Source organism: Theobroma cacao, chromosome 1, assembly GCF_000208745.1.
Source record: "Theobroma cacao cultivar B97-61/B2 chromosome 1, Criollo_cocoa_genome_V2, whole genome shotgun sequence".
In the NCBI taxonomy this organism is placed as follows: Eukaryota; Viridiplantae; Streptophyta; class Magnoliopsida; order Malvales; family Malvaceae; genus Theobroma; species Theobroma cacao.
In genome coordinates this window covers 3,514,705-3,527,575 of record NC_030850.1, presented here as the reverse complement: position 1 = coordinate 3,527,575, position 12,871 = coordinate 3,514,705, and the positions used below count along the sequence as shown (strand labels likewise).

The window sequence follows — 12,871 nt, the reverse complement described above, 5'->3', positions numbered from 1 at the left end:
ATTTTTTTAATTTTTGAAACTTTTTCTGTTTTGGATTTTTTGTTTGTAGGACAAGCACTTTGCTTCTTTTGTTTTGTAATTTCTCGTTCTTAATTTCATTTTTTAATTGACATATAAGGCATGTAAGTATTTTTTTAAAATGATTTGTAGTGACTGAATATATAATTAATGCTTAGTCCTATATTAAGTCAATAGGCATATCGGAACCTAGCAAGTTGGGTTTTTTAACATATTTGTGTTATTTCTTTATAGTTGGGAATATAGTATTTAAACAAAAGACCTTATCTATGGTTCCATCTCTGAGAACCTTTCAGTTTCATAAACATGATACAACCAGACAGGTTCAAGCAATGCTCTGGCCTCATGTAATTTATGGCTTTCATCTTCATCATCTTGTTCTTCAATCTCTCTCTCTATACGAGGATAGATGTCTGGCAGCGAAACCAACATCATGTCAAGCCCACTCCACTCTCTGTCTTCTTGTCCAATCAACTTCAGACGGATAAACCGTAGCATTCCAAGAAGCAGACCAAAGTCCTTCCGTTCTAGCCCTACAGCTGAGCTAGCCAAGAAAATCATGCCAACTGCGTCCAGTATGCTGGAATTTCCTTTTAGCAATGAAATGATCATTCCCAAAAGTTTCTTAAACTCACAGAATTCTGGTTCAGAAACTCTGTCATCCTCCTCTTCTGGATCACCTTCACTCATTTCAGCGAGCTCAGTCTTGGCCAAAATTAAGGGCCATGATGGAAACTGGAGCTTAATGTGATTCAATGCAGTCAAATATGCCCTCTCTAGACTCTGCTCGAGCATGCTTGTAGAACCAAGCGCTAGAATCAAATCAGGTAGCCAAGGCTTTACTGCTGCAACAAGTCGTGCTGCAAAACTAGAGCCCAAAAACAATTCACCTGAGATGATCAAATCAAGCAAGTCACTGGCAAGGTTAAAAGACTCGACCGGTGCTGGTGAAGCTTCAGTAGCAGCATCAAGGACCAGATTGAGTAACTTGGTTGCATAGCTGAAGGAGCTCTTCACGCACATAATAGATTCCTTCAACTTCTCCTCCTTAAACTGTGATTTATCTATAGATAGCTGCCTTAAGGAAGAGATGATGTACTGCATGTATGCTGATGTAAACTTCAAGCACCTCCTATGGACACGAGAAGCAAAACCCATTGCAATAGAATCAACAAAAAACTTGAGAACTGCTGTAAGCATCTTCACCTTCTTTGATGTCTGTTTTTGTTTGGTGTAGACAGATCCTACATGAATATAAAAAATCAACGTATTCAGTCACGAAAGTAGAAAAATATGTAAGAATGAATGACAGAATGACATAAACATGAGAATTTATTTATCTAAAACACAGATCACATGCAGGTGGTAAAAGTCGTACTCTATTCTCTCTATCGTCATCATATTCTTCGAAAAAAACAGTTCATAAAAGCTGGGATGCCAATATAAACACCAGAGGAACAAGGAACTGCAATGAGACCTCCAGAAATTGAAATGAATACAACTGGTCTCTCCTAATTTAACTTTTGGTGTTAATAAGTGATTGCGGTCTATTTTTATTAAATGACAATGACTTATGGTTTTTTGCAGAGGAATCTTAGATTTAGATCTTTGAAATTACTAGTTGATTTTATTCCCAAAATGTACTTGATTTTAAAATCCAAATCTAAATCCAACCCCTCATATACAGGTTCCCAAATGGATTACTATAGATTTAGTGCTAAAAGCAATTTTTTGCTTATGCGCATGCCTTTCGATGATCTGTGCATATGCCTTACTCATCACCACTAACCATCACTTGTAGAGCTAGAGACATCTGTTTGAGGTTCTCTCTGTTTCTGTCCAGGACGTGCAGCTCTCTTGCTGTTGTCCCGCTTAGATTCTGGAGGTGATTTGCCATTCTTTCCTGAGTCACCTGCTTCAAAGAGCTTATCCGTACAATTTAGCAGGTGATCCATTACCTTGTCTAGCATAGTCTGTCAGAAGTTAAAAAAAGAATATAAAAATTCAGCCCATCAGTGACAAAACTTTGCTTAGAACCGCTAAAAAATAAAATAAGTGAAATTTCCAGCAGTAAATACTGACAAATTGGTGGTTGCAGTTTCAAATATTTAATGCTACTAACAAAAATCAACCCAGATCAAAATCGCAATGTAGCCGATTTACCAAATCAATGCAAATAAACAATGAAAAGGAATCTTGCAGTTTAATCATTTTGAGTTTTGATCAACCTACTGCAAAATCTAAGAGCAAATTACCAGCTACAACACTCTAATCAAATGATAGCTCGAAAGGAACTTTATCTAATGGTGAGAGAAAAAGGGGGAGGGGGAGAGACAGAGATGAGAATAGTTCGACAAAAGTGACCTGCCTCAGCCCCCTCAGGCAAATTTAAATGAGCATTGAAGTTCAAGAAAAGTCAAAAGCAATAACTTGCCTCAGAAATTGATCCAGAAGAGTCAATGCCATCATTCTTCTTCATACCATAATTGGTAACATTTTGAAGGGCCATCTGCAGAGCAAGAGCTGTATATGCCAACACTGGATAGGGGTCCATATATTCATAATACTCACACTGCACAATGCTAACCTCAGAGATGACCTTTAGAGCAAAGAATGGCAATTCCAAAGCTTGAGAACCCAGCACAGCTTTCCGAGTGTCCTCAGAAGCAAGCATATCTTTTATCTGCCATGATAATCCAATAGCAACCGAATAATCATCCTCGAAATTGGATGACTTCTTCCTACTAACATGTTTCCATTTAGCAGAGTTCCTGGTCAAAGACTTCCATCTCTTTCTTTTTGCAGGAGAAACATTCTGTTTTGGTGCTTCAACATCAAATTTAACATGGCAGCGATAGGCAGTTTTTTGCAAAAGTCTTGTTAGAGCCTCAAACATATTATCAAAGGCATCACATGATATCAATAATTTGTGGGCAGACCTCACTTCAGCTTGCTTTTCTAAATTTTCAGATAAATCACTACAATCAGTGACTAGGCACATGCAATCTCCAAGGAGCCCAGCTACATTATCTGAGGCGGTGATGGATAAAATGTCAAAAACAGAAGACTTAGCATGTGCAGTAGATGCAACAGCAAACAAACACTTAACTCTTTCACCAGAAAACAACTCTTTAAGGGCATCCTGCTGACTTCGCTCATTTGCTAGGCTGCAGCAAAGGTTCGCTGAAGCAACAAGAAAGCCCTCAATTTGAGCTGCATCCAGTTTACCATCGGACACTACTAAGGTGATGAAAACCTTGACAAGTTCCATCATAGATTTAAGAGATGCTCCTTCTGATAAAGCAAATTCACAAAACCTTGCTCCAGCCAGTGGAGACCTTTTCATAAGCATGACGCAGCGATTGCATGCATCTTCAATGGCTAGTCTGGCAGGAAAGTATGATGGCATAATCAGTCTTGTAATTTTCTGAGCAACTGGAGATTGGTCATTTGCAAGTATATTCAACAAGACTTCTAAACTGACCACCTTCAAAATAAAGCAATGAACAATATCAACCACCACCCAAGGAGAAAGAACTTAAAGTACTACTGATGCAAAATTAAATTAGAAAAGAACTTTATACCTTATTAAATTGGAAAGTTCGGATGTCCTTTAAAAGAAGAAGGAGATCTACCATAGCAACTCTTATGGAAAGAACATTGTCTAACATCAGATGCCCCAGTCTCGGCAGAAGCACTTTAAGAATTTCATGAGACTGTGGATTGCCAAGCAAATAGATAATGCCATTCAATGTGGAAAGCCTAACCTCATTGCATGTGTCATATGCCATATCATCAAAAATTTTTGAAATTATCTTCGTAATGGTTGATGAGGGAATAATTTCCCAAAACAAATGAAGGATGCGACAACAACCTTCCACTGCTATAACTCTCACATCAGGGCAATCATCCATGAGTAATCTCTCCAATAAAAAGAACTGTTTATCCAGCAATGTATCTTTAACCTCTTTGGTAGCATCAGGATCTTCAAAAGGGAACAAGTCTAAAAGTAAATGTAATGCATTTTGACGAACATTTGAATTTGCAACCTGTCAAAGGACCATGCAGCTTGATTAAACAGTTGTCATCTAAAACACCCAACTACTGAGTTAGAAACATGTCAAGGTAAAGCAATAGTCATCCATCTTATTATTAAACTCTGACTATACTAGGGTACTCCTAATTAACATGTCTAAGATATCTAATCTAAAGGGCATATTTCTCCAAGACATTTTTAGCTAGGATACCGGTAACTAAGGTTCCTATGTTGTTACTCTTGCTACTTGTTTTTACTTTCTTAAAAGTTATTACTACAAAGTAAAAAAAAGTGATAAAACCCAAAATCACAATAACTAAAAATGAATAAATAACTAGAATATAACCTCAGTTTAAATGTTATTATTTTATATAAAAATAAAATTACGCAGTTTATTTACTAAAAAAAAATCGAAACTTTGATTCTAAATTCTTCAAAAATTGTTTTTTGCTTTCTTAACCAGACACTTCGTTTTGGCTCTCTGCTTCTAGCAACACTAAAAAGAGGCTATCGTAGTTCCAGATAAATATTGATATTCACATTAACAAAAAAGGCAAACAAAAATTCAGTAAACAAAACCACAAAAAAGCACTAATATCCCTTACCTGTAAAGACCGGAAAATCACAGGCTCGGCAAGTCTAAAAAGCAACTTCTCAACTCCATCAACAGTTCTCTGATTAATAAACCCACCTAAAACCCTTCTAATACTACTCCCCAAACCTTTGGAACTGGCATGTATAGCTCCTTCAACTAAACCCATCAAAAACTCATCTTCAATTTCCCTTTTCAATTCCCCTTCAACCCCTTTCCATCCCTTAAACACTATCTCCCCATAAGCTTCCAGCATCGATTTCCTCCCAAATGGAATCTGAGCTTTTATCATCGCCAAACATTCCTTCAGAAACTGCAAACTTAACCCAAACGTAAACGCCACGAATCTCTTCCCTTCCTCCGTTTTCAGATACAAAGGCTCGATAACACATCGGATTAATAACAGCTTCAAATCTTCAATGCTTTCGTCCTCGAAATCAAAGAAATTGAAGGCTTCGCGGAGCGAATAAACTCTGTGAACATCCACTTTTTTCTTCAAAGTTAACGACTTTGAAAGCAAAAACGGCAGCGTTTGGGAAATAAAGGTTTCTTTTTCTGGTGCATCCTGTTTCCACCATTCTTCACATAAACAAGCTATTTCGTTGGATAATCCCGGATCCGATTCGAAAGTAATGAGGCTATCGTGCAGAGATCGAACGGATGGGATTAAATCAGAGTGCCGAAACGCGTTTCGGGGATGCGAAATGCATAAGCCAGTGATGTGAGCGAGAACGCGGAGGTTTTCGCTATCGTTGTTTTGCGGGTTGTCTCTTGGGTTGGAGCTTCGTGTTGATCGACGGGTGCGCTTGGTGGGCGGGGAATAGGATGGGTCGGGTTCGTTCGCTTGGTTTCGAAAGGAGACGATGGAGTGGGAGATGGAGCGGTAGAGACAAGGAGGGAGAGTAGAGGAGAGAGGAGAGGAAGGGGGAATCGAGTGGATCAGGGATTTGAGAGTTGCTTTCGAGGATTTTAGGGTTAGTTTCACGGCGGAGGAGAGGAAGTCCTCGGCGGAGGATTGGAGGGAGGAGCGGAGCCTCTTCTCCATAGCTTTTTTCCTTTGGGTGGGAATGGGAATTTGAAAAATGGGGGGAGAAGGAAATAAAAGAACCGTACTTTTTAAGTTTGGGGTTTCACTGGGGCCAACTTAATAGGAATTAGAATTGGCCCAACTTTAACCCAAACCCAGCCCATCCAATATTCATTCACTTATAAATAAATATACAGTACGATATATATAAATAGAATTTGATGTAATTCAAGACATATATCATTGCATGAAGTGATATTTAATTACTGAATTAAAGTTTTCCGCTTTGTATTTCCCAACTCATCATGAGAATCTACCTTTAAGGTTACATATATTGAATCCTCTACCAACTACTATTAGTGTAAGACTTTTTACAGATAGAATGAGCTATTTTTTGACCTAAAATGATGTATTAAGTTACTTTTTATTTTGCATTATATATAAAAAAAAAAGGAAATGCAAAAACTTTAACAATATATCTTTCATGAAATTCAAACTAGTAGGGATCATTACTTTTCCTTTAGTAGTTAAAATCTGGTCTCCTCCCTCCCTTGATTCTGAGGACACTGTTTTTTCTCATGTCCCCAAGCATGAGAAAACCATTGTTCGGTTCCTTCATAGCAACAACAAAAGCTCATGCTGTTTCTATGGATATTGATGGGATCAATTCAGACCCTTGTACCTCTAAATTCTGATTCCATTTGTCCATAAGAACTTGACCAGCTACCAGTTTACGAAAGTTATTGAGATAATTTATGGAATCAATCCCTGCTGTCGCTATTTTGATCGTCAGAACATATCTTGTCTTTTGCCTGCCATTTGTTCCTGCAATGTTGCTAGATGTAGCTTAGGGAATAATCCGTTATTGTCACATGGTATTATTTCCTCACCTAACACATACTGCATTTGCAATCAAGATAAGCCTGCAATGTTATCTTGATTTGAAGATGAGTTTGTTCTGATGTTAAAGATAAGCCTGGTTTTTGCTATGAGTTGCTGATATCAACTGAACATAAAGATAGTCATGTGAATCCTTGAAGCAACATTTATCTAGAGAAGAACTCGACAAATTCAATTGTGATGGTAAGCCAAGAACAGAGAAATATTTTTAAGTACATTTTTAGACAGATGAGAACCTGATTTTAGTTAAAAGTTTATCAGTCAAACAGCAAATTTTTTCCTTTTGCATTGTCTGGTGCACATGAGACTCTGATTTTGCCTGTGCAAATCCATTTTCTGGTAGACAGCTCGGGCCATGTTAGAGATGGTGACTAGACTAGCCATGGAACTTGTCATGCCTCTCTCTCCCCTCAGCAAAAACCTGAGCAATAAGTAACTGTGAATGCATAAGAAAGAAGAAATGGGAAAATGTATACGTATAATTGACAGAATTCTGCAATTATTGCTGCTAATTTGTTCCAGCAATAAATCCTAACATCCATGGAATCATTCAAAATTTGTTCTTGGTAAAATTCTTGGTGAGTCAGGAAACATTAAAAACAAATAACATGTGCGGTTCTAACGTTATTGTTAATCGGCATAAATGCAGGCTACATTGTTATCTTATTGCTGATGGAACATTGAACCTCTGGATATGACTGCGGCAGGGGAAACATGTATGTTCACAAGATACATAGTAATAACTGGAGACTAAAATTCAATGCTGTACGATGCCAGACTGGATATCCTAAGAACCTTATGACAGCATGTGGAAGGGTGGAGCCTCTGACACCCAATTTGCCAATTGCTATGAATCTCATGCCCCCCTTCCTCCCCCCCAAATCACCCCAAAACAAAGGTCTCTAATTCCATGATGACAACTTGGGTCCTACAAACATCAATCAAAGTGAGCAAATATCGGCATTCACACGTTTTAGGCAAAGACAACGGCATAGCCACATAGGGGTGCCCGATGTAGCTGCTTTGAGGAAGGATGGCCTGTAATGCCAATAAGAATGTCTGTGACGATTTCTTTTAGATAGATAATCTTTGAAACTTCAACAAAAATGGGTTTTTACCACTTTTAACCATATTTTTCAGTTCGTTTTATCAGTTTACTGCATCACCTTGCAAGATATATATACAAAGTTAGATACCGTTTGAGTTCAAAAAGATAATGAGAAAGTCTACATGGAAACTGTTTGAATTCAAAAAGCTTAAGAGAAAGTCTACATTTCATCTCAAGGTGGCCCTCCCCATTTGATCAACATCAAATGTGAAGTTAATGGCAAATCTTAGTCACCTTTTCTTATGATGTGTCTCTGCTCACAGTTTAGTTGTTATTCGTACACTATCTAATCAAGCATTTAGACATCATTTAAATGAGTTCAGCTGCAACATAATCAGGAAAGAAGCTAGCTATTTGATTTCTTAAAGCATATTCTGGGGTTTACATGGCCCCCCAATCTTATTGCTGTTCCAGCTATCGGTGGAAAGGAAACTTCCCACTCATCAAAAAGGAGAGCTCAACATTCCAGGCAAATCCAATCACCGTTAACCTTTTCATACTTTTCGATGGCCCAAATGCAACATAGATGAATCAAATCAAACAAAAAGAATTCCTCATTCCTCATGGCTTTCAGCCTTATGAAAGACATAGGAACCATCCCAAGCACCCCATCAAAACGTAGGGTTCAAGGTTGCAACTGATTGTATTTTTCTTGTCAAATCAAAAAAAAAAATCAAAGGAGGAAAAAAAATACACAAACAAATTGAAAAAATATATGGGTGAGCAACCGTAGCATTCTTCAAAGCAAACACTACAGAAAAAAAGAACAAACTATAAGCAAACGGTCTTCAGTTGCCTTCTGGAAACTCTTTTGGCTTTCTCTTCCTCCTTAATGGCTTTTGGACTTTCAGTCAGCTTCTTACTTCTTACTGTAGGCTAAAGCTATCCCTTTTTATTTATTTACTTTCACTTTTCTCTATCTTCTTGGTTGTCACAGGCTGAAAAAAACTTTTGCTTGTCATCGGAAAATGGAATCCCCAATCATCAACACCAAATCATAATGAAATGGCAGAAAACACTTATTAGACCTATAAGCAAATCCAATTGCAAGAATCAATTTTTTCCTGTCAAAAAAATCCAATCAATAAACCCAAATCCTATCACTAAAAAGAATATCGAGCTCCATTCATTCAAGCCGACGGACTCTCTTTGCCGGGCTACCTTCACCATCAGGATCATTGAATGTAAGTTTTCTCTTAGCGCCAGCTCCATTACTGGTAGCAGAAGGATCCTCAGGATCCTGATTTGCAGAATATTCTGAGGAAATAACATGCTCTGGTGTCCTAGATTTTCTCATCTCTATTTCCTGCATCATGTTATAGCAGGAAAATATATGCTCCTGTATCATCCAATGCAAGATTGGCATTAGTATTGAGTTCAAGTTATACATATATGTATGCTCATGTAATACAGAATAGCAGACGGTCGGAAAAAGCAAGCTCACAGTTTCTCGAGATCCCCAGAATGAAATGAAATTCATCTTGAGCTCCATTTCTTCTTTTGTTAATCGAACGTCAGAAGCAGCTAACACCGCAGCTGCAGCAATGAAAGATGGTCGATGATCCAGCAATCTCATTTCTGCATTGAAAGATTCAATTCGGTAAAGAAGGGGGAAGCAGACAAGGATAGGTTCATTAATATTCCATTGGAAACTACAAATTTGGATTACCTTTTATCATAGCCATGATATGCTCCAGAGCTCTGGAGACTAATCCTTTAGGCCCAGATTCACCATAGAATTTACTGATGAAGTAAGGCAAATAAGCAAAAGGAGTGATAGTACCCATCTTCCACTGCAAGGTTCCAAGTACCAATACCTCCATTTTCTTGATCAATGCCTTCTGGAAAAGAAAATTTCGTACGCGAAGTTCTGATGAAGGAGGTACTCTGCGCTCCTCAAATTTTGCTGCCAATAAAAAACATGCTACGGACAACAATCGAGTAGACCATATGTACCCATCCTATATCAAAGAAAATAACATCCAAAGAGCCATTGTCACAAAGGCAATCAAGAAACTCCATCTGGCCATTGTTTACAGAATTGAGAAAAGCTTACATTAATGGGCTTACATTAATGGGTTTCTTTGCAAGAAACTGGTCATAATATGTCACAGAAAGATAAGCTGTATGGACTTCGAACCGAAAGGTTGCTCTTGTCTGAATCAAAGAACACAAAATCTTGTTCATCAATCTAACCATACCAAGAGAAAGAATAGAAAAGAACAAAAAGATTGAACAAAGAAATAAAGGTTTTGAAAAAAGGAGAAACAAACATTGAAAATCCATTCAATAGCATCCAAGCGAGCACCTCCCTGCCAGCTTTCACAGGCACTTTCATAATCACTGAAAGATGCATTAGTTTTGAATCCCACAGCAATTTCTCTTTGAACCAACTTCTCTATAAACTCATCTTCACCCTCTGTAACAAAAGATGACTTATAGAAGAGAACACTCTCATCATCTTCAAAAACACTTTGATCATCGTCTCTTTCTGTTTCAGAAAAACTAGATACGGTTTCTGGACACAAGAGACTAGAGCAAGAAAGCGAAGTGTCAAGCCCTCCCATTCTTTGAACTCAACTCTGCTCGTACGTCACCAGTGAAAATCTCCAAGAAAAGAACAAAAACAAAACATGGGTCGTTTACCCTACTAGTACCATACTATATGTTAAACTCTTGAATCCACGTTTGAGGGGATTAAGGAAAATCTAGAGGGAGATGGGAATCTGGTAAGTAACAAAAAAAAGGGTGGGAGTGAGGAGGAGGGGGAGTTGCTGATCAGAGTTGCGGTTTTGGTGCCGCCAAAATTAGCGGATGATATATAAAGAGGCGTAATTTAGCAGTTACACTGTAGAAAAGAAAATGTACCTTTAACTGTACAATTTGCAAAGGAAGTATATGGTAGGGTATCCCCAAAAATCTCTCTTTACACTATAAAAATCTCTCCTTATGTTGGGAGATTCTGCTATATTTCTGGGTGTACAAATTAATTATGGGAGATTATACTATAGTTATAAACCAACTCCTTTGAGTATTCCTAAGAATTTAAGACAGCTGTATGTAGGTTTGGCAAAGTTTTGTCCCATTTGAGAATTTAAGGAGCTCCTTTGCTATTGTCAAAAACAAAAGTTTCATGTCTTATAGGTTCATTTCAATCATCAGTACTCTTGTTTTGTTCTTTGTTTTGCAATTGGAAGTTCTAAGAACTATTTGACAAGAAGGTTACCATTTTCTCTTTTCATGCATTTAAGCATAACAATGTAGTTTAATCGAAATCTTAGAGACTGGTTTGGGAGTTTTCTTTGGTTAGACAATGACATTGATTTGACTGAACAAATTCAGAGTTCCTAGTACTTAGGGAGACAATGGTACGACCTTATAGAATCGATCCTATTCAAGTAAACTCCTGAAGAAAATTCTCACTTTGTCCAAAATCTGCATTATTCCATAACAGCTGTAAACGAGTAGAAATGGGGCAATGGCTCCAGATAACAAGTCAACAGATATAAATGAAAATTTACCTAAAAGGCTACATTGCTTTGCAATAACTTTTCAACATTCATTTGCACCTATATAACCATTATTGATTTAGTCAATTTCCTTTCTGTTATTGATCTTCCTCCAATTAGTAGGACACTATGGAAATAGCCCAAAGGCCTTGCCAGTGATTTCTCCCTTTTTCTTTTTTATTTTTCCAATCAACTAACAAACAGAATAAAATAGAAATACATGTATAACCTACCTGTATGTACTATGTACACCTGCTGGAATGATGGTCCAAACCTTAAAAACAAATACAACTAATCTAACCATTTATCACTTTCTTTTCACCTTTGGATTCGGGTAACGGTTCTTTGAACAGTCAGATGGGCTCACTCTGCATCTTGCTAAGCAGCTTAGATTGTCATAATAAATACATTTTATAAGCAATTGAGACTCGACCCTAAGATGTTTCTGACTTATTTGACGTTTGGATTTACTTGTAAGCTTTATTAAATTGAATGGTATTTAATAAGAAAGGTGGCAATAAGATTGAGCAGAGCCCCATGAAGAATAAAGTGAATTCTTTTCAAGGGGGGCATGCAGGCGGTTCTGTCCCTTGGATTTATTTTATTAAGTAAACAGAGAAGTAAAATATGTGAATAGAAAATGCAAGTATAGAGATGACACATGATCCAAAAACTGGCACTGTCAAACAATATTATTGGTTAAAATGCATGTTAACAACTTCTTAACTCAGATAAAACAACATTATTGACTACCAAAATATGGTGAAATGTTGTTGCATTTACAGAATATGCTTCTTTTCAATGTTGTCTCTGTTTTCTTTCATTTATTTTTAACTATAAAAGTATCAGCTTAATTGTTTTTTCTGGACCAATTCTAATGAACATGCAGATTTCATGCTATCAATCATGGCAATCATTAAATATATTTGGCAGCTAATCGAGGGAAAAGGGTTGCAACATATGAATATGTACAAGCTGTAAATTTTTCTTTTTCTTTAGTAAATGCTATTCCTATCCTATTGAGGCATTGAACTAAGGGTGTAGCATTTATATAAAATTGGTAGCTAACTAAAGAAGGAATGGTTGAAAGTTAAGAATTTTAATGTCTCACCTTGGAAATCATTTAATCTATATTTCTTCATTTCTTTAGTTTGGAAAATGGCCATCTAACACAAGTAGCATGCTCTGTAAACTTTGATTTCCACCTTGAAAGTTAGATGAGTTCCTAAATAACAGCTTCATTTTTTAATTTTTTGTAAGCTTAACAATGGGAATTTTCCAAACCCAAGACAAACTTTTGCCTAAACTTGCCATCTTTACATTTTGGATGGGGCCAACATAGATTAACCCATATATAAGTTGACAAATACTTGTAACAAGGATGGAGCAATACCCTTTTCTCAATTTTGAGAAAGAAAACCCACATTGTCCCAATGCTACACTACAAGCATATAATAAGGTAAGACCCACAGCATTGTTTAATACTATAAGAGAGATTTGGAGGGGGGGAAAAGCATGGATAAAGGGGGGCTAAGCTAAGGGCAAAGCCAAGAAAAGCATTGATACTTGGTATGATAACACACGTGAAGATAATTGCAGGGGAAGGGGGGGAGGGAGGAGCGTCTTCACGTGCGAAAGGCTGGACCACTGCTCCAGGCCAGTCTGGTTTTATATGAAGATG

The 12,871-nt window shown here is 37.3% G+C and overlaps 2 protein-coding genes across 2 annotated transcripts; both read right to left on the bottom strand.

The window, feature by feature from the left end:
• On the bottom strand, window positions 166-5,842 carry LOC18611282. The gene is made up of 5 exons (XM_007047451.2): window positions 4,660-5,842; window positions 3,603-4,067; window positions 2,453-3,505; window positions 1,808-1,991; window positions 166-1,262 (listed from the first exon to the last, which is right to left on the bottom strand). The coding sequence occupies exons 1-5, from the start codon at window positions 5,689-5,691 to the stop codon at window positions 286-288; spliced, it is 3,711 nt and encodes a 1,236-aa protein (XP_007047513.2). The 5' UTR covers window positions 5,692-5,842; the 3' UTR covers window positions 166-285.
• LOC18611281 (cyclin-D5-1) lies at window positions 8,342-10,396 on the bottom strand. Its single transcript, XM_018120925.1, has 5 exons — window positions 9,955-10,396; window positions 9,752-9,838; window positions 9,351-9,642; window positions 9,126-9,259; window positions 8,342-9,020 (listed from the first exon to the last, which is right to left on the bottom strand). The coding sequence occupies exons 1-5, from the start codon at window positions 10,246-10,248 to the stop codon at window positions 8,808-8,810; spliced, it is 1,020 nt and encodes a 339-aa protein (XP_017976414.1). The 5' UTR covers window positions 10,249-10,396; the 3' UTR covers window positions 8,342-8,807.